The 21738-nt window shown below is 44.9% G+C and overlaps 1 protein-coding gene across 7 annotated transcripts in view; it reads left to right on the top strand.

The window, feature by feature from the left end:
* Positions 1–20669, top strand: part of RBM6 (RNA binding motif protein 6) — a 60046-nt gene extending 39377 nt beyond the window's left edge. For 5 of the 7 annotated variants that reach the window (XM_016202891.2, XM_087824720.1, XM_016202892.2 and 2 more), the window contains 15 exons: positions 4227–4301; positions 7698–7755; positions 8590–8847; positions 9181–9341; positions 10292–10389; positions 11063–11105; positions 11245–11326; positions 11556–11641; positions 12176–12322; positions 13317–13412; positions 14559–14819; positions 16459–16533; positions 17200–17297; positions 19571–19700; positions 20423–20669. In XM_016202891.2, the coding sequence (XP_016058377.2) occupies positions 4227–4301; positions 7698–7755; positions 8590–8847; positions 9181–9341; positions 10292–10389; positions 11063–11105; positions 11245–11326; positions 11556–11641; positions 12176–12322; positions 13317–13412; positions 14559–14819; positions 16459–16533; positions 17200–17297; positions 19571–19700; positions 20423–20548 (1794 nt within the window). In that variant the 3' untranslated portion in view covers positions 20549–20669. Of the gene's footprint in view, positions 1–3163; positions 3317–4226; positions 4302–7697; positions 7756–8589; positions 8848–9180; positions 9342–10291; positions 10390–11062; positions 11106–11244; positions 11327–11555; positions 11642–12175; positions 12323–13316; positions 13413–14558; positions 14820–16458; positions 16534–17199; positions 17298–19570; positions 19701–20422 lie in introns of all 7 variants that reach the window. The other 2 variants (XM_016202895.2, XM_016202893.2) reach the window with 2 other exon arrangements.
* Positions 20670–21738: the final 1069 nt, after the last annotated feature.

The following is a 21738-nucleotide window of genomic DNA, read 5'->3' as shown; positions in this document are numbered from 1 at the left end:
GCAGCAGCAAAAAAGGAAATGGAAATGTGGATGTTGCATCCAGCAGCCCTCACACCTAGCTTGCTCCTCTGCAGTGGAGAGTAAGGACTTGCTTTGTTCCTGAGGAGGGCGTTACCTTTAGCCTTTTGCAGCTTCATGTTAAGGCCTCTTGAGATGTACTTAGGAACACCTATGTGTGACTTTGTCAGGTGAGAGTTTTGGGCTTGGGAGGATTTTAGCAGGTTTTAATCTAATTTAAACTGAATCTTTCACTGCTGAGAAGGGAATTATCTTTGGTTTCACTTTGAAATAAATGGTACCTCTTTAGGAGCCATACCTGGTTAATCAGACTCGTGGTCTTTTATGATACCTTTACTTTTGTAGCTTAATGAATGACCCAGCAATTCAAATGATGAATAAAAATTCTAATGTGTGAATATGGTAGATGATAGACAATTACCTTAAAGTGGACAACCAAAAAGTAAAGAAATCATCCTACCCATTTATTAATCCAACTGCCCACAAGTTGCTTACCTGGGAGATGCTGGCAGATCTTTGCTTTGTGAAATCTGAAGAAAGGGCACTGCAGGGTTAGGGAGGGGTACAGTGTATGTCAGGCCTGTGCTTGGTATGTCTGGGCTGCCTTTGTACGATGGCAGCTGGGGAGTGAAACCATAGATGGACCCGATTGTTCTCATTCAGCTGCTCCTGTGTCCGTTTATTCTTATTAAAGCAATAGCAATGTTAAAGCCATTTCACATCTTTAGCAGTGGCCTCTGGCAGCCTTATGTCTAGCCATGTGCAGGATGAAAAGGAAGGGCTGCCTTAGTTGTAGGGGACTCAGAGCAGTAAGAAATCATTGCCTTTGTAATACGTGAGGTGACGATAACCTCCAGGTTGGTATGCCAATGAGTACTTACGGCAGGGGACTTTCCCCACCTTCAACAGAAAGTTGCCCACAGCCCCTGGACTGCATATCTGTTACCTGTAGTATAAAGTGCTCCTTGCCTTATAAATTCCTGGATCTACTGATGCCTCCAAGTGGAGAAATGGGGATTTGCAATTAACTGTAACAGTAGTGCCTTGTTCCGACAGCACTGTTTACTGTTCAAATGGCAGCTCACACATTTTATGGGCTGGGTGGATGATGTAATCTGTGACAATGGCACTCCCTCCAGAGCTGCTGTGCACTGCGCATGCCAATTTTCCAGGGATAGTTGGGGCCATTCAGACTTTCACTCACAAGCACTTATTAAGTCCCTTATCTGTACCAGGTACTGCGCTTGATACTGATAATAAAAGGTCAGGAAGATTTAGCCTGGATGCTAAGATTTGCCCAGCAGTTGACAGCTAAACACTAAGTGCTGTCATAGAGATGCAGGTTCTGACATGCAGTGACTATTCCCTATAAAGGTGTAGTCTTTCAATAGGGTGAAAGGAGTTGTGAAATGGTACTACAGTACCTGACAAGCAAGTGAGATGGAGTGAGTGACTGCTTGACCTGCCTAGTCCCACCTGCTGGTGCTAGGCCTTGTCTAGCACAGAGGGGTCAAAATGCATTTACTGAGCCTTCACTGTATTCCATGCTAAGCTACATATGGTAGTTTACTTAATGGTCATAACCATCTTATAAAGTAGGTACTGTCATCCCTACTTTACAGATGAGGAAACTGAAGTGCAAAGAAGTTAAGGACCTTGCTGAAGGTCATGGAGTGGAGGCAGGATTCAAATTTAGGACCGTGACCCAGATTCCATGTTTGTTTGTTCGTTTAAATATGTTTTTATTGATTTCAGAGAGAGGAAGGGAGAGGGAGAGAGAGACAGAAACATCGATGACAGAGAAACATCGCTCGGCTGCCTTCTGAACGTCCCCTCCTGGAAATCGAGCCCACAGCCAGGGCATGTGCCCTGACCAGGAATCTAACTGGCGGCCTCCTGGAGCATAGATCAGCCCTCAACCAAGTCGTAGCAGCTGGGCCCAGAGTCCATGCTTTTGTTTTGTTTGGTTTGTTGTTGTTTTTTTGTTTGTTTGTTTGTTTTTTAATATCTTTATTGATTTCAGAGAGAGGAAAGGAGAGGAAGAGAGAGAGACGGAAACATCAATGATGAGAGAGTCATTGATCGAGCCCACAACCCGGGCATGTGCCCTGACCGGGAATTGAACCCCGATCGCCTGGATCCCAGATCGACGCTCAACCACTGAGCCACGCCTGGCAGGGCTGTTTTGTTTTTTTAATCCTTTTCCATTGCTTTTCACAAAGAGAGTGGGGGGAGAGAGAGAGAAACATCAATGTGAGAGAGACACATGGATTGGTTGCCTTCTGCATGAGCCCCAACCAGGGCCAGAGGTTCAAGCCTGCAACCAAGGTACATGCCCTTGGCTGGAGTTGAACCCAGGACCCATCCGTTTGCTGGCTGACCCTTGAACCACTGAGCCACACCAGCTAGGGCCAGAGTCCATGTTTCTAAATGATGTGATTTACTGCCTCTGGATGGACGGATACCATCTTGAGGGTAGAGCTTGGCAGAGTGCCATCCCCCTGACCCTGCCTGCCTGCGAAGTTTTTCTCTTTCTGGGTTGGTTCCTCCCCCTAATACTGAGCAGGAGTTGGTGAATGCTGTAGGAGGTCCCTTTTCTATGGCCCCAGATGTCAACCTGGCTCTGCTTTTCATGGGCTGAGTGACCTTGCCCTCTCTGACATGTTTCCTCATCTGTAAAGTGGAGATAATGTTACTTTATGGGATCATTAAGGGCAGGGATGGGGAACATCCGGCCTGCGGGCTGTATCATTTGGTCTAGACCTACCAAGGCAACTGCAGGCGAGACTCGAAATTCAATAAATCTAGTAGCTTTCTTCGTAGCTAATTTTTAAGTTGATAATTTTGTATGGCCTGCGAATGATGTTATAAATATCCAAATGGCCCTTGGCAGAAAAAAGTCTCCCCGCCATTGATTTAGGGGATTAAATAGAATAACATACTTAACAGTTCCTGGCTCTGAGTAAGCACCTAATAAATGTTAGCAAATACTATCATCGTCTCCCAGCCTTGAGAATAAGCCAGGGAACAATTTCTCAGCAATCAGATTCTAGGACCTAGGTAGGCAGGCAGTTTTCCTTTGGTTTTGACAAGACAATAATTTTATTCTATGTATTTTTCTTGACTCTTTTGGTGTGAAAAGCAGAGAGGTAAAGCATTATTTGACAGATGTATGGATTCAAGCAAGAAACTGAGGTCCAATTGCAAAGAAAGCCTTGTATAACTCAGAGGAAACACAGAGGACCCTAGAGGGCGGACAATGAACAGCGCAGGGGCTAGTTCCAGAGGCGCATCCTCGGTTAGTTCACTTACAGTATGGGTGAGGGTCCCTGTCAGTAGCAGAGATATTCTTCCTCTGCATTAACACGTATCTGCTGGTTAGTGTTTATGAAACAAAACTCTTTTTTATGTGAAATAGATTTCATGACTTGTCCAAAATGCAGAGGCAAAGGAGCTCTGTAGCTGCCGGCTTGTTGAGCCCCTTGCCCCACCTGTTCCTGTGCCAGACCTTCCCAAAGTGCTTATTTGCCAATGGTTGATTCTTAGATCTCGTGGCAGCTCACTCTGTAGGCTCCAAGCCAGGGTGATGCTGCAGCCATCGCCACCAGCCATTCAGTTTCCTGATGTGAGGATGTGACCTACCATGAAGCTTTCACCTTCTTCCCTTCTCCGTGTCTTCTGTGTTGTATCTCTTTCCCCTGGTGCTTTTGCCATGCAGCCAGTGTTCCCAAGGAAATTTTTAGGCACCGAAGAGCCCTTCCTCCCTCTCCAAGGAGGTTTTGAGTTAGCCATGGAAAAGAAGACAATTGAGAGGGCTCCTGGGCTTCTGTGCTGCAGAAGAAAGTTTGCTTTCTGGGTAGTATGCTAGCTCCCAAGCCAGGTGGGGGGCTTGCTGGGGCTCACATGAAAGTTTACTGCCTGAGTTCTGGAGGAGTAGACTGGGCCTCACCTGCCCAAGGACAGTGCCCCAACCCACAGGAACCAAGGCCGAAGACTGAAATCACCCTTTCCCGCGCCCTTGCCCTAAGCTTACGCCTGCTCTGCCGCACTGCCCGAGTCTTGGCTTAAAACAGCCATTTACTCCTGTCGGTGAATAGCTCCCTCTTTGTAAAGTGTTTCAGCTCGGGGACTGGAAAGGCTGTCTGTGCCTTCCTGTCTCTCTGTCCTCTGAGGGGTGGTGTTGATGGCTTCTGTCTTTGTCTTCACAGGGAACTCTAATGATCCATGACAAAGAAGTCACCCTCGAGTACGTACCAAGCCCGGATTTTTGGTACTGCAAACGGGTAAGTGCCAAGAGTTCTTTCTCTTAGCAGTAAGGATCTGGCCTCACAGCTCTCTGTGTCTCCAGGAATGCTGTTTGGTAGCAGGCATTGCCAAGGACAGAGCTCTTCTTCCTTGATTCATTTCCGATGAACTGGAGTTCAGGGCAAGGTCTCGATAGTTCCTATTTCCCAGCTGCTGCCCATAGCCATCGACGGTTCTGGGCCTGCAGTTGGAAACACTTTTTAGAATGATAGTCCGTTGACTTTCAACCTCTTCCAGTTACCCTTCCTGGGGGTGGATACAGGGAAAGTAGTGTTTGCAAAGGTGAATTTAGAGAGGCTGGTTCTGTGCGAGGTATACATTTTTTGGATATTCAGGGGTTTCCAAGGACATAGAACTTCAGGTACCAGGGCATTTTACCTCTGTTTAACTCCATATTCTTGTGGAATGATGTATTAAAAGATTTTAGGCTATACTCTTATTAGAAGTCCAGTTTGAGAGCCCTGGCCAGGTAGCTCAGTTGGCTAGAGCATCATCGCGATAAGTCAAGGTTGGAGGTTCAATCCCTGATCAGGGCACATAAAAGAATCAACCAGTGAATGTATAAATAAGTCGAACAACAAATTGATGTTTCTCTCCCTTCCTCTCGCTCTCTCAAATCAATCAAAAAACATTTTTTTCTTTAAAAGAGGCCCAGTTTGATTACAATTGAGCATGAAAATATAATTTTTCATTTTTCATTGCTGCTACTTCATTGCAAAAACAATTATGAAAAATTTATAAAGTTTCTGAACATGTTTTATTAAAAGTATTATAGAATCTAATATGTCAGTAAAAACTTTAGTTTGACACTTTATTAATCTCAATAAAATGCATTTTGGATAGCTATGGTTGTCATTAACCAAAGCACTCATATTTCACGGATATACTACCTTAAAGTGCCAATTTAGGAAAACATTTAACTTTCTAAAATTTTGGTAAAATGGCCCAGCCAGTGTAGCTCAGTGGTTGAGCATCCACCCATGAACCAAGAAGAGGTTATAGGTTGATTCCCGATTAAGGCACATGCCTGGGTTTCGGGCTTGATCCTCAGTAGGGGGCGTGCAGGAGGCAGCCGATCAATGATTCTCTCTCATCATTGATGTTTCTATCTCTCTCTCTCCCTTCCTCTCTCTGAAGTCATGTATACTTTATTGTTTCTTTCATAATCAGACTTGGGGGACAAGCATTAAAGAGAAAAATTTGAACTCTGTTTTCTGATAACTGGCATAAAACAAAGTTTGATATCTGATGTCAGAATTATACCATTGTTGCCAAGGCTATTGCTTGAAAGAACAGAGTGGTTTGGATACATTTTCCTCTTAAAACGACAGGCCACTTGCCCTGGCTGGTGTGGCTCAGTTGGTCGAGCATCATCCAGTGCACAAAGAGGTCACTGGTTCCATTCCCAGTCAGAACACATGCCTGGGTTTCGGGCTTGATCCTGGGTAGGGAGCATGCAGGAGGCAGGCGATCATTGTTTCTCTCTTTCCATCTTCCCTCTCTCTCTAAAGTCAATAAAAATGTGTTTTTTGTTGTTTTAAAAAATGGCAGGCTACTTGCTTAGCTGTCTGGGGTACTTTTAAATTTTTGCACTTTTTTGAAAGGGTTGAGGTGCCAACCCTGCGTATGTGATCTTTGGCCTGGTATGGAATGTGCTGACTTCAAAAGTATTCATGGTGGTGTTATTGGCAATAGCCAGAAAATGGAAACAACCCGATGCCCGTCAGCTGATGAATGGATAAACACAGTGTGGTATAGCCATACAATGGAATGCTGTTAGGCAATAAAAAGAAATGAAGTACTGATATTCACTGCAACATGGATGAACCTTGAAAGCCCTGCGCCAGACACAAAAGAGAATACACTGCACAGTTCTGGGGGCTGGAGGGAAAGTGGGAATTGACTCAGCTAAGCTTGTTTTGAGTGATGAAAACGTTCTGAAGTTAGACTGTGGTGATGGCTACACTATATGCACACTAGAGCCTGTTGAATCGGACACTCACAGGTGAATGTCATGGTGTTTAAAGTGCACCTACTGAGGTTTGGATCTTGGCTCTACCACTAACAGCTCTAATAACAAATAGCCCCCAAATACTAGTGACTTAAAATCACAAACATATTCTTCAGTCACAGTGCATGTTGGGGCCTATGCGTCATTGCTAATTGTTCTGCTCCATGGCCTCTCTGGGACCCAGATGGAAGGAGCAGTCCTGATGTGAGACTGGTCTTCTTGAGATTAAGGGAAAGAACAAGAGGCTCATTCCCACAAGCAGTGGCTCTTAAAACCTCTGCCAGACCTTTGTAGGTCACATTCATTCACACTCCATTGTCCAAAGCAAGACACATGACCAAGGCTGACAGTGGAGAAGGGACGTGCACTCACCCTACAGGGACAGGGCCATGCCACAATCACTTGACAGTGGGCAGGGCTGTGTGTATGATCCCCTTACAGAACAGGGAATAATGAAATAATCAGCTATGATAACCTTACAGCCCTCAGTTTCATCTACAAAATGGAAAGGTAATAGTCATCTGGATCAATAAGTGATGACATGTAGGCCTGGAATGTGGCATGTGCTGTTTCATCAGCTGCTGCTATTAATGTTTTCGCCTCTCCTCCATCTGCGTACTCTTACTCACCCTGCAAGGGCCTACTCAGAGAGCATCCTCTTCATGGTTCCTGCTTTTTGGTTTCCTGCCAGTCAGTTCCCTGCCCTCATAGCACTTGGAAGCTCAGTGGCAAAACTTTAGGGGCGTAGGGGTTGGACGATGTGCTTGCCTTTTTGTTCATAGGTTCCAACAAGAAGAATTACATCCACATTGCAAAGTGTTTCTTCCCTTGTTACTGGCTATTTAACGCTCCATTTCCTTTTAACATCTTCAGAGTAGCTGCCGAAGGCGCGGCCTGTGTATCCCCCTCCTCCTCTGCCTTTTTAAAATCAGCGTCTGAGAAATTGATCATTGAATTCTCATTCCAGCCATGCCTGACTGGGGCTGTCATAACCTGTTCAGCACCAGATTTTGGGTGCATACTGTGAGTGGCAATTGTTTTGGGAAAGTAGTATCCTATAAACCATCTAACAGTCCAGTTTTCTTAGTTAAGTCTATTTCCTATAGAAATCCTTGTCCAGGGCAAAGGCATTTGGGGCTGCTCCAAAGTCCAGACTCCCTGTCAGAAAGCAGCTCTCAAACAGCAGCTTCCCAGCTCTGTCTGCCAGCTCCGGTGAGTGGGGGGACATCACACTTCTTAGGCTTTAAGGTGACCTGGGATATGGCTCATTTCTCTCATTTTTGGCAGGTGTTACAGTGTTGGGTTACATACGGCTTTTAAAAATATTTTTCGTCAGATTAAATTCTTTCTCTTTCTCTTGCAGTGTAAGGCCAGCACTGGTGGGCACCGATCATGCTCATTCTGCAAGTGCCCAAGGGAAGGTGAGTAGTGGCACAGAGGCAGTGGTTTTTGTTTTGTGCACTGAGCAGAATAAATTTCATACTTTGCTTGGCTTTAAAAGTAGTCATCCCTAAATATAAGTTGATCTGTAAAGGTCTTAAAAGTGAAATGTGATTTCTAACCTTATGTGGCCTGTTAATAAATGACTTAGGGCCTCAGAGTCCCACCAGGGAAAAGAGATGGGTTGTGGGCTTCTCTGACTGAGGTGGCTAAATGGGCAGCTGAATAGAGATCAGTAGTATTGTGGTTCAGGATACATTTAAGGGTGTTAGGTTGGGAAAGAATCTATGTGGCGTTAATCCATGTGACACACACACACCCCTCCCATTTCTTTGAAGTTATTAGGAATCATTTGCTATCATTATTTTCCCGTTTACACTCTATGTAAACATTTCAGGATCTTCAATAGAAAAACATTTGCAGAAATACCGGTAAAAATATAAACGAGCTCAGCCAACATGGCTCAGCAGTTGAGCATTGACCTATGATCCAGGAGATCGTGGTTTCAGGCTCGATCCCCAGCAGGGGGCATGCAGGAGGCAGCCAATCAATGACTCTCTTTCATCATATAATGTTTGGGAAGTGATAGAAAACTCATAAAATTACATTTTTTAAATACTTGGATAGTTTCTTCTGTGAACTATTTCATGTGCTATCTCATTAGCTTTGTGTATAGTCTGTCGGGGCTTTTTGTAGGCATTTCTGAGACTATTAAGAGCACTCCAGTATCAGTATTTGATGGCAGAGAAGGAGGAATCACAGCAGTAGTGCTTTTTGGATAAAACTTGCTGGAGATTCTGTTTCTGTTTCTCTAGTGACAGAGGTGAAGCAAGATTTAATAACTTACCCTCAGCCTCAGAAAACCTCCATACCAGCACTATCAGAAAAACCACCCAGCCAGCCCCCAAGGTCCGCTGATAAGGAACCTGAACCCAAGAAGCGGGAAGAAGGACATCAGAAGAGAGAAGGAGAAAGATATCTGCCGGCCTCCCGAAGGGAAGGGCTGAGCTTCCGAAGAGACCGAGAGAAGGAGCCATGGTCTGGTGACACACGCCAGGATGGGGAGAGCAAAAGTAAGTGGTTTGTCGGGGCACATGCCACACTGTGACCCCGCTTCCCGCAACCTTGTACAGCTGCTCAGCCTGGTTGTAGAGGCGTCTGCTCTGCGGACCTTGCTGTTCTGGTTGAAGGAATCCTCCAAACAGCAAGTTACTGTTCACACGCAGCGAGGCTTAATTGTAGATTTCTAAGTATTGGTAAAGAAAAGTATCAGGTAGTTATTTGACTAGCACTTTGTCACAGAAGCAGCCTCGCTAGAGGAAAAAAAACAGGACAGGCTCTGAGGACTTCAGAAGTTAACCTTTCTGTTTCTCTCCTTCTTTACCATCTGTGCTTGGTTTGTCCAGCGATCATGCTCAAACGTATCTATCGTTCCACGCCCCCTGAGGTGATCGTGGAAGTGCTGGAGCCCTATGTCCGCCTGACTACTGCCAATGTCCGGATCATTAAGAATAGAACCGGCCCCATGGGCCACACCTATGGCTTCATTGACCTTGACTCCCACGCGGTGAGTTGCCCCCACCTTGCAGTGGCCTAGAGACAGCTGGCTGTAGAAGCCTCAAGAAGGTCTGAAGGACTACTTTATCAGTGGAATTCTCATGCACTACCTGGTGTCATAACCTCTCTTGTTCTTTCCTTTGGGTTTAATGTTCATTCAGGTGAAGTGACTGCCCATGAAACTTAGGATTCTTGAGCGGTCTTTCAGATCCACTTTTGTCCTGTGGCATTTACAGTTTCCAGTTAAAATAGAGAGCTTAGTCACTGGTGCAGAATCTGCATACTGAACCTTTCAAGAGTTTAGTGAATTTTCCCATTTCTCAACCTTGTTTTGCCCAACCACAGACAAATTTTTATTTGGTGGTAACAGGACACTTCCTCTTTTTCCTCAGAGTGTTGCTTTTACAGATTCTCGTGGCTTGAATTTTTAGCTGTGAGGCCCTTTTCTATAGAAGTAACACAAAGATAGTAATAAAAGTCATTGGTATGTCTTCGATTTCATGCTCAAAAATCACAGGAGACTTTGTAAACTGGATCTGAGTTGAGGATAGTTGCAGCCTAAAAGAAAAGGATTTGAATTTCTGCACTTTGTACCAGAAACTGACTGAAAACAAAAATGAATCTGAGTTGATTCTGTCTTCACGTCTGGAACAAACCTTAAATCTGTATAATTTAGAAAAAGGCGTGCTTATCACAATAAAATGTTTTCCAATTAAAAAAGAAAAGAAACTGATGACTACTCTGACTACCCTGATCAGCCCTTCATTAAGAGGCCTGTTCTTGCCAGCATGTTCTTCGTATTACAGTTACGACCAGAGCATAATGTTCAGTAACTTTTTCTTTCGAGAAGGTAAATCCTTGTTCAGGTCTCCCTTCAGAGGACATGGCCTTTTCTCTCTGGCATTTACAGTTTGTCCTGTGGAGAATTCGAATACTGAACACGTGTCTTGTGTTCCCCAGGAAGCTCTTCGTGTAGTGAAGATCTTGCAGAACCTTGATCCACCATTTAGCATTGATGGGAAGATGGTAGCTGTAAACCTGGCTACTGGGAAACGAAGGTAAGGCAGAGGGTGGGCTCCCTGTGCTGCCTCCATTCGAGTTTGGGAGGAAACTTCTATTCCCTGCTGGAGAGACAAATAGTAAGACATGATGCCTTCCTTTTAGGGATTGCTTTCTGTTTCCTTTTTCTGAAGCTTGCCTTGTTGTGACTCAAGATTTTTTTCCTTAAATAGTAGGTCTAGGTACTTTAGTCCTTCCTTTTTTGACTGCCTGGTATCTTTGGGTCCCAAATGATGGTACACTCTTGGATATGCAGAAAAATCTTGAAACAGCCTTGCCCCTTGGAAATCTAAGAAAATGCTTTCCTGACTTCCTACTCCCTGACCTTGTGCGTACTCCCATAGCACTAGGAAATTGGATTCGTCTTTACTCCTTCACTCATCCTGGCCCAGGAGTGGTAACTGGGGAATGGTTACATCAGAGAGGCCGGCTTACAGGAATCTGGCTCTTGCACACTCAATTCAGTTGCTGTTTTGCTCCAGTAGAGACTCTGTAGAAGGCCCGCTGCTCCTCCCATCAGGAGTCTGCACCACCAGAACTGCATGCTGTGGGGGTTGGTTTCTTTCCCTCCAAAATGGGGGAAAGAGAGTTTCTTGGCCAGTCTGTAGGGTTAGGCACTTCTCAAGTGGCTTTTGGTTACAGGCCCATGACATGTTGTATTGTTTGTTGCAGAAATGATTCTGGGGACCACTCTGACCACATGCACTACTATCAGGTAGGCTTCAGCAGTTGGGGAGGGCTCCGTTAAAATTCTCAAGTGACTGAAAGAGGGACCGCGAATTCTCTCCGATGGTGACGGTTAAGGTTAACGGCTGTCGAAAGTTCCATTATTTTAACTTGCCTTTCTGTGATAGGGTAAAAAATATTTCCGAGATAGGAGGGGAGGTGGCAGAAATTCAGACTGGTCTTCAGATTCAAATCGACAAGGACAACAGTGTGAGTGACCTTCATTTTATTTCTGTTGTGTGTTTTTGGCCTGACTACTCATTAATTGAAATCTTAGTGGTCACAAAGTTGGCAAGGGGTGCTCATTCAGAGAGAGAGCCACCTACATGTTCTCCTGTTTAGGTTGGCCAGCCTCATTCTTTGGCTGTTCCTAGTGTGTCCCCAACAAGGGTTTCATTAGTAGGGACTAATGTTGCATCTGCTTTTTTTCCTTCTATAGCATCATCTGACTGTTACATATATGACTCTGCTACTGGCTACTATTATGACCCCTTGGCAGGAACTTATTATGACCCCAATACCCAGGTGAGTGTTTGGCTTTGTTTACTTTGTCAGTGGTTGTTTGTTTTGAGAAGAGTACCTATAATTTGTTACTTTGAAGATTTTATCCCCTAGATTCTCTGGTTGCTCATTACATGAAAAGTTGGAAAAGTTTAAATCTATGGAAACAGTAATTCTCCATTCCAGGCAGCTGCTTTGACTATTGTGCCTCATGTCTAGTCTGGTGTTTTAAAAAGTCCAGATCTTCTATTGAGTTGTATTTATTCAGGTGTATTTTAAAGATGATGACCTTTATATTAACTCTTCCTATTTAAAAAATCAGTGCCTTGTGGCATTACAAGTAGAATAGTGCTGCTCTTAGGAAAAGGAGCCTGGATGTGTCCTGGGCCCTGGAATGGGTTTTTACATTGTTCCAAGTCTAAGAAGAGATGTGGTCTCTTCTTAGACTTGGAAGTAGAGAACTGTTCTTTCCCCCAGAAGGGAACTCTGCTCCTTAGACCTGAAACTACTGAGAAATTGACATTTTCTGTAGACTTAACTGTTCCAACTGTATTGCAGCAAGAAGTCTATGTGCCCCAGGACCCTGGGTCACCTGAGGAAGAAGAGAGCAAGGAAAAGAAACCAACCAGTCAAGGAAAGTCAAGTAGCAAGAAGGAAACGTCTAAAAGAGATGGCAAGGAGAAAAAAGACCGCGGAGGGACAAGGGTGAGAGGATTTGTGGTCTGCTCTCTTTTCAGTGCGTAATTACAGATGAAAATCAAGGGGTCACTGCAGAGGATAGCTGGGTTTGAGGCGTAAAGTTGCTACAAGAGTAGGCAGTCCCCTTGCCTCTCACAGCCGGGGCCAGTCTCTCTTTTTACAAGTGCAGAAACCGTGGGTGGTAGAACAAAGTGACTCAGCTCAAACCCCAGCACTCCAGCGCCACACAGTTTCACTTCCTACCTTCCCCCTCAGTGTTTGATTCTGTCTACACAGCTCTATGTGTGTAACTGCAACAGGGCTACTGTTTTATATTTTTTATTCATTTTATATTTGATCATAAGTATTTTTCTATGCTTCTGTAATATTTTTAAATTATTATTTTAATTCCTGCCTGGTAAAAATTCACAGTAAAACTGTGCCCTTATTTTCTTCATCATTTCGGCATTGTTTGTCTCTTCTTTCTAATTTTATACTGTCGTAAGGTACAGCATTTAGCATTTTATTTCTCCTTTTAAATTATTTCCTTAGGATAAAATTTCAAGATTAAAGCTAATGAATATCTTTGCTTCTCCTGGCATAAAATCAAATTATTTTCCAAAGAATTGTATTTGATTTGTCCTGACACATTAGTGAAAGTGGATGAATGCTTGTGGTTCAGTTCATAACGTGTCTTTTTTTTTCCTTTTAATACTACTTAGTTTATCTGGAGAGAGAGAATGTGTTTGTGAGAACTTGGACTTCACAGTCACAGTGGCTTAATACTTGGCTCCTGCTTTTGCTACTTGTGTTTCTAACCGTATTCCCAGTCATTTCTAGAATGAGGGTATTAATGCCTATCGAAGAGGATTGTAGTGGAGGCTGAGGAAGATGCTGTGTATAAATGTCTCATCTGGTTCCTGACATATAGTAGTCACTTAATATATACTAAATATTAGGTGTTTAATGGCTTTTCTTATTTTGCAATTATAGCAGCAACTCTTAACGTAACTTTTGTCAGTTTCAGGAAAATGCCGGTGAGGGGACAGCCTCCCCAGAGGATGTCTTTAAGAAGCCCCTGCCTCCCACTGTGAAGAAGGAAGAGAGTCCTCCACCAGTAAGGCTGAGCTCATGCCCTGGTCTAGGGCTAGGGCTGGCTCCAATGGGAAAGGAAGTTCAAAGGCGGGTGCCTCACTTTGATGTTGGTCCTTTAATTCTCTGTTTCTCACAAACAAGTATAAACAAGTGGGGTACATTGTCTGCTAATAGGGATATAACTGGAGAATCAGAGGCAGTTCCTCTCTCCCTCCACCCTGCTCTATTCCTGCCAGACTGGGGAATGCCTGGGCCATTTTAAGTTAAAATCTTGGTCTTGTTAATTCTTCTCTTCTAAATGACCAAGGAAACTCATTTTTCTGGCTTAGATGTTTGGTCATTTTTATAGTTTGCCTGCCTGGCCAGAGTGAATAGTGGCTAATATTGCTTCCTATTTTTTAGATGCCTTAAAGTAATAGTCTCGCCCTGGCCAGGTAGGTCAGTTGATTAGAGCTTCATCCTGATACGCCAAGATTGTGGGTTCAATCCCCAATGAATGCATAGATAAGTAGAGCAACCAGTCGATGTTTCTCTCCCACCCCCGGCCCCCGTTCTCTCTCTCTCTGAAATCAGTGGCGGGGGGAGGGCATCTTTCAACAGTAAAGATAAATTTTGAAAAAGAAGTGATAGTCTAAATCTAATCACATGGTTAAGATTAAATATAAATATATAACAGTCGTATCCTGCTTTATTTTTTACTTTTGATTGATCATAAGCCATTGGCCATGCATCATTACCTGACAGTTTCCTCTAAGCTGGTAATAAAGACTGTGTTCTACTTCGGCCCCCCTTCCTCCTCTTCTCTTCACCATTCTGTTGCTAGAGTCACTTCCTTTTTTATTTTTTATTTTTTAATCCTCACCAGAGGATATTTTTCCATTGATTTTTAGAGAGAGGGTGAAAAGGAGGGAGGAGGGAGAGAGAGAGAGAGAGAGAGAAACATCGATGTGTCGATTGGTTGCCTCCAACACCCACCGACCTGGCTGGGGATCGAGCCTGCAGCTGGGGTACATGCCCTTGACCTGGAATCAAACCTGTGACCCTTCAGTCTGCAGGCCAGTGCTCTAACCACTGAGCCAAACCAGCTAGGGCTAGAGTCCCTAGGGCTAGGGGACTTTTCTGGCTTATAGCTTAAGTTTGGTCTTAATCCGTGGCCGCCTCCTTCCAGCCCAAGGTGGTCAACCCGCTAATCGGCCTCCTGGGTGAATATGGCGGAGACAGTGACTATGAGGAGGAAGAGGAAGAGGAGCAGCCCCCTCCTCCACAGCCCCGCACAGCTCAGCCCCAACAGCAGGAGGAGCTGACCAAGAAGGAGAACGAAGATGACAGACTCACAGACTGGAATAAGCTGGCCTGTCTGCTCTGCAGAAGGCAGTTTCCCAATAAAGAAGTCCTGATCAAGCACCAGCAGCTCTCAGACCTGCACAAGGTATCGGGAAGGGGCCCTGACCTCTCAAACTTCTGATGAGCATTTCAGGGGAAAACAAGCTTATGCTGTTGAGCATTTCAGGGGGAAAAACAAGCTTATGCTGTCCTCCCTCAGCCTGCATCATCCCTGGTTCCTATAATTAAATTGGGCCACTTTGAGAATAAGATGCTTCTCCACCTTTTTTATTCATGAGTTGCTTTGCTTTCAAGCTGTACCCGCCTTCAAAAAACTTCAGACCCAAGGCAAGCAGCATGGCTGGGCTGGGGCACCACACACAGCCTGTGCTGAGGACAGGAGGAGAAGGGCTTGTGGAGTCGGAAGCTCACGTACTGGGTTTCTCATCTTAGCTCTATCACTAACCTAACAGTTGGACCTCAGATAAGCCCCTTCCCTTCTTTGATCCTTGGAGGCTACCCCTGGTTTCGTCTGGCTCTGACAGGATGCAGTTTTCCCCTGGTGGGTCACATTCTCCCGATTCTTCATGTAGTTAGTAATTGCTGTAAGCTGTGGCGCACAGCTGTTCTTAGGGGGTTAAATGGACATACATCGGTCCTCCCCTGCAGTCTTTCCCTTTATATGTACTGACCAAGGAGCCAAAATCTGGACAAATACAGCCCCATAGGTGGACTCACGCTGTAGCGTGATTTATTTCAGGCTTCTGTAGCACATGCTGCAAGGGCAGGTGAGGGGAGGATTGGACTTAGACTTTTTCTCAATACAAAACCCAGTCTCATGTGGCTAAAAGCTGAGAAGCTCTGCTCTTGGTAATATGCACACCTCTTCTCCCAGCTGCCTCTGGAGGTTCTGCAAAGCTTCGAGGATTCTGGGACACTCCTTCTGACAGTCCCTGCAACAGACCACCTCCCAAGTCCCTTCTATCTTTTTAAATTCTGAGTCATCAGACTAACATTTAAATTTTCAGCTCTCTGATGAAAATGCTAATAAATGGCTAACGGGATAAAAAGTAGTCATCAGGAAAGAGGAGCTAGCCTTCTGGTAAACCCACAAACTGAAATGGCCCTGGGGCAGTAGAAAGTAGAAGGAGCACTTTTCCTTTCCTCGCAGAGATCAGTGCAGAGACTCCCCTCCCTGCAGTTTCCTCTCTTTTATCTGTCTGAGGATCTTGTGTAGTGGAGCCGGGCTTCAGTGTGGGGCCCTCAAGGAGTAGGGGATTCTCAGAGCAGCCTGTTTGCTCTTTCAGGGCCTTGGGGTTCCTTTCCATGTTCCTCTGGGGGCTTGAAAGTGAATGATGTCAGGGTGGTGGTGGTGGTGGTGGCAGAGCATGTGAGCATTTGGTTTTCTTCACTGAAGTGCTCAGATTCCCCTCTCCCATAATTTTGATCTTAGGTAAAGAGATATAAACCAGGTTTGTGTCTTTTACATTTTAGATAGAAGTAGATTGAAGTCCCCTCTTGTGCCACACCACGTCTAATCTGTGTAAAAAGGCAGCGTTAGAACCTGGGTTCCCATTGCTGAGCCTGAAGTAAGACCAGTTAAGGATTGGTGTATGCAGGGTGTAGTGATCACTTAGGAGAGCTGGTCAGTGAAAGGAGCTGCTGTCCTGAAGCAGCTACTGGGAAAGGCCTGGAGGCATTTTTGGGACCACTTGTTCTATACTCAGAACTCCTTCTCTTCTCAGCAAAATCTGGAAATCCATCGGAAAATAAAGCAGTCAGAGCAGGAGCTCGCCTATCTGGAGAGGAGAGAGCGTGAGGTAAGCTTAGACATGTTACTGCCTTGACTCTGCTTTCTGGTGTAGAATTTCTAGGCTGTGCTGAAGACAGAATGCAGGCGCCCTAAAAGATGCTGTATACATCTCTCAAAACTCATCAAACTACATTTAAACAGTTGCATCTTATTTATAAATGTTACCTTAATAAAGTTGATATTTTTTAAAAGGTGGTACTAAGGGTCTCCGAGTAGATCAAATAAATAGCATTCATCTTTCCTAACCAGCTTTTAAAATCAATGAGGCAGTGTTGGATAGGGCTGCTGAAATAGCATCTTTTACTGCTAAAGTGCTAGACGAGGTAGCTTCCTGTGAGAGCCACCTAGACCACACAGTTAGCCAGACTCTCCTACCCAGCCTCAAGCTGCACCAGCCCAGGTCAGGCCTTATGTGATGGTTTGGAATCTGCCTGTGGAGGCCTGTTGGAGAGCTCCTCAGAGGAGAAGGAAAAGACAGCTGGTCAAGCATACGAGCTTATTGCCAAATTGACCTGTCCAAGAAGCTACTGCTTCCTCCAGAAGAGTGTGTGAAGAGCGAGAGATCCCAGGAGTTACCAGTTGAACTCCCTTCACATTAGAAGAAATGTGAGAAATAAAGTTAAGCTTCCTCACGTCTCTGCTCCCTCAGATCTGTTCTTCTGCTTCCCAACAGGGAAAGTTTAAAGAAAGAGGAAATGATCGCAGAGAAAAGCTTCAATCTTTTGACTCTCCAGAAAGAAAACGAATTAAATACTCCAGGGAAACCGACAGGTAAGCCAGGAACTCTTGACTCAGCCTAGGCCTCAAGACCTAATGGTGAAACCATCTCCTCCAATTGTGCTGATGTTCTCTGTTTCGGGGCGGTCAGGCTGTCGGGAGCAGGTTACACATAGGGGCTGAATAAGTGGTTGGCTGCTGATAGAGATATATGGTCTCTAGCTTCCTGTGCTTGTTTCCAGTGAGGTAGTCTCCAGGTCATGAGCCCAGAATTATTTAGTTGGTTGATAACCCACTGTGCGCAGATTCTGCACTAGGTGCAGGGAATACTCAGGTGAGCAGGGCATATTATCCTTGACTGAACACTGAATAAAGAAGGCTTAGGTGGTGCTGCGTCTCGTAGGGCAGGCACACGTGTGGTGGGGAAGGGGAGGGCATTTCAGTCCGAGGGAATTGCGTACACCATGGATGAAAGAGGGGGGTTATGATGCATTTGGGGAGTTCTAAGTAGCTCAGTGGCGCTAAACACTAGGGACAGGTGGTTGAGTGATGAGATGAGGCTGGCCCAACAAAGGCCAGTTCATGAAGTTCATACTCATCATCTTAGGACAGTGGGGGTTATAAAATGATTATAAGAAAAGTATTGATCTAGTTAGACTTGAGCTGATCTCCATGTTAGTAAGAAAAGAACTGGAAGCCAAGGTAGATTATCATGCCTGTGGGGAAGGGAGGTGATGATGGAAAAAGGCCTTGAGGAGACCCTGTAGGGCTGTGGCTCTGGCATTTCAACTACTTGATCACAGCCCACAAATGAGAGGTTATTTTTGAATCATGTCTCAGTAACTTTGTGTGTGTGTGTGTGTGTGTGTGTGTAACTGAAAAAGAAATCTTCATGAAAAATACTTTCTTACTGTGTGCAATAAATAAATATTTTAATTCTAGTCTATTGTATTTGCATTTTTAAGAGGTGTTAAGGGGGGACCACGAAATGTAACATCCCATTGGGTCACTCTCTGCAATTTGAACTACACCGCATGAGGACAGAGGTTCAGGGGTCTGCTGGGAGGAAGAAGGTCACCTCTGCCCTGAGTCAGTTGTTAATGTGGAGGGTACCCTCCTCTGTTCCCCGTACCCTTCACACCACATTGTTTAGTGTGAGGAGCCTGGGAGGTATCCAAGAGGACACACCCAGGCTCTCCTCCTTCGTCTTCTTTCCTGCTCACCCCTTTTCTGAGTGATTCCAGATGTTCTCCTGGACTTTGCCCTCACTGCCGTACTCTCTTGACCTGTATCATCCAAGGTACCCAGAGCCTCAGCCGCCACTAACAGGCTACCAAGTTCTGCGGCTCCATCCTAAATCAGTGCTGTTTTCTGAGTTCAGAATCTCTACTTCCATTTCCCTCCTGGGCGTGTCCTCTTGGATACCTCCCAGGCTCCTCACACTAAACAATGATTTGGTATTATGTTCCACGTTATACTCTAGTCCAAGTCTGCTAAACCTGCTGTATTCCTGTTTCAGAGTAATAACATTACTGCATCATGGCCTACCTGGTCTGGCCCAGTCTTCCTCCTTTATCCCCTGGGCCCCCTTTCTAGCTTGCCTCCAAACCCGACTCTTAATCTCAACCTTTGCTCTTCAGTCTTCAGTCCATTCTCTACCCTACCACTACCACGACTTCAGTATGCAGAAAACTCCTAAAGTTCATCTTGTGTGGAGGTAGATGTTGCCTAGAGGGAGGCCTGCGGTTCCGGGCATTTCTTTGCCCGAGTGAAGTCCAGAGTCGGGTTTAGCATGATGTTCACAGAGTTTCAGTCTGGCCTGAGCAGCCTTTCGTCAGCTCCTACACTCCTCTCCTGGACAGATTGTGTTCTTTCGCAGCTCCTTGCTGTGGCCTCCTTTCCTCCCACACTTCTTTTCCTAGCTCACCAACTCCACATGTGTCAGACCCAGTTCAGCTGTACCCTCTTGTTGGAGTTTGTCATTTTCTGTGTAACCAGAAAATGCCCCTTCACAGTTTGTGTTCCTTGTGCTGTATTTCAATAGCAGGGAGTTACTGTTGCCACACCCACGGCTGAGCTCTTCAATGTGCCATAAGCATCTGTTGACATATTACCCTCCTCATGTCCTTCCCTGTGAACAGGGTCAGGTCTTGGTCATCTCTGTATCCCCACAACAGAGTCTGTTGCATGGATAGCAGACACTCAGAGATATCATTTAATATATGTAAGAGGAGGCAAATCTGAATCAAGAGGACAGGTTTTTATTAGGCTCACCAGCAGGTCACTTTGAAAGTAACAGTATCTAAGTATGTCTGCTTCTTTTGCAGTGATCGTAAACCTGTTGATAAAGAAGATCTTGACAATAGCAGCAAAGGAGGCTGTGTCCAGCAGGCTGCTGGTTGGAGGAAGGGGGCAGGCCTTGGATATGGCCATCCTGGATTGGCTTCAGCCGAAGAGGTGAAGTGGTTTCCATCCTGTTGGGCTGACATGAACCTACAATATACTTAACTAGTTTTCTCTCACTCCAGCGCAGAGCTGCGTCCCTGCCTTTCAGCTGGACTCTTTCCACTGCTGGTGAAGAATATGAGAGCTGAGGGGCCCCTCGGTCTTGATTACTGGGTTATAACTAGGCGTGCTTTCCCTTTGCAGTTTGGTTGGTGGTGGGAAGTGGAGAGAGAAATTAGAATAGGGCTCATGCTGTTACACAGAGGAAGAGGTGAGGCATTGTGGGAATTAGGCAGTTTGAGACTGAGGAATCATTTGGTGAAATCTGGGGAACTAACAATAAAAGATACAAAGGCATCTCTGAGAGGGACTGTCATCAGTTCTGTGATGGCTAAAATTTGAGGAGCATGAAGTTAGTCCTGGTTGCCAGGAAGGGCTTTTCTGCTCAGATTTCAGGGGGACAAAGGTGTTAAGAGGAAATGCCCATTTTGTGCTAACTTAGTCCCCCTCTGAAATTGCCAACTATAGATTGGCTTCTCATATTCCTGGTGTTGAATTCTGTTTCCTGAAATTATGGCATCACCACTTTCCTTATTCATCTTGGGTATTTATTAAACATGTAAATTCTCCTAAGTCCTGCTCCTCACTGGTTCAGAAATGTTTGTGGTCAAAGACCAGCCTAGAGGCTAATTTAACTCATACAGCCCGCTTTATAGTTTGCCTTTCTTTTATAGACCGAAGGCCGGATGAGGGGCCCCAGTGTGGGGGCTCCAGGAAGAACCAGCAAGAGACAGTCCAACGAGACTTACCGAGACGCTGTGCGAAGAGTCATGTTTGCTCGGTATAAAGAACTTGATTGAAGAATGGAGACAAGTCCCATAGGACACAACCTCCTTCTTACTTTGTTTGTCGGTCTCTCCTTTTGTTTTGTTACTGTTCTTGCTGCTAGAACTTTTTTAAATAAACTTTTTTTCAATGTGATTTTTTTGGATTGTTGAATTTTTCTCCAGTAGATGGGTGGGGATGGGGCTAATGGTGGACAGGAGAGAGGGCCTTGCTTTGGGCCCATGTAAGATGATGCTGAATGGTGAGTGCTGCACTGAGCCCTGAAGCACTGCCTGCTGTCAATCTGAGTGACTTTGAACTCTAGCCTGTGTGAGTAGACTAAATATTTTCTAATCTAATTAATGAAAATAGTATCTCATTATTGTTTCTATTTCTTCCCTAACTGCCGAGGCTGAACTATTTCCATGTATTGGTTTACTATTCTAATGACCTTTGAAAGTCCTCTTCTGACTTCCCCATTGTTGGGGGGATGGGCAGTTGTGACATCTTTATCTGAGTGTCTGCTGGGTACTCACTGCTTCATACACCACAAGTCAGCAGAGTAAGAATTACACTCCTTTCCAGCCATGCCCCACTTTTCCTTCCCTCCATGGCTAACACTCTCTAAATAGGTGTCTGCCTCCTTTCAGATCTGTCCTAAATTTCCCATCATATCACTCAGACCATTTCACAGGTACTTTTTTTTTCTCTTTTCAATTATTTGCAGTTAAAGGACTATGAATCAAAACTTTTAAAGATAATTCCTCAAGGTAACATTATAGTACTAAGAATTGTGCTTTTCAGACGCCACAGGGAAGACTTTCTTAGGAAGAGAACTGCGTGTTGAGAAGAGTATCTTGAGATGTAAGGTGGGAGTTTGTGAACTTGTCTGTAGAAAGACAGTATTTAGGCTCAGCCCTGTTGTATTAAGAAGGCAGCCATAAACACCAAAAAAAAAAAAAAAAAAAAAGCAGCCATGGACAGTAATACTTAAACAAGTGATTGTGGCTGTATTCCAATAAGACTTGATTTACAAAAACAGGTTGCAAGCCAAAATTGGCCCACAGGTTGTGGTTTGCCAACCCCTGGCCTAAGGGCAGATCCAGCATAAGGCAGGACCAAGAAGGGCTCCATAAAAAGGGGGTGGGGATTGGCATTTTTGAGGGGATGGGCAGTAAGGTGGAGATGTAAAGAGAGGGGCATACACCAAGGAGAAAATATTTCC

The sequence above is a fragment of the Miniopterus natalensis genome, chromosome 15, assembly GCF_054644295.1.
Source record: "Miniopterus natalensis isolate mMinNat1 chromosome 15, mMinNat1.hap1, whole genome shotgun sequence".
Taxonomy (NCBI): Eukaryota; Metazoa; Chordata; class Mammalia; order Chiroptera; family Miniopteridae; genus Miniopterus; species Miniopterus natalensis.
This window is presented reverse-complemented; position numbering and strand designations above follow the sequence as displayed.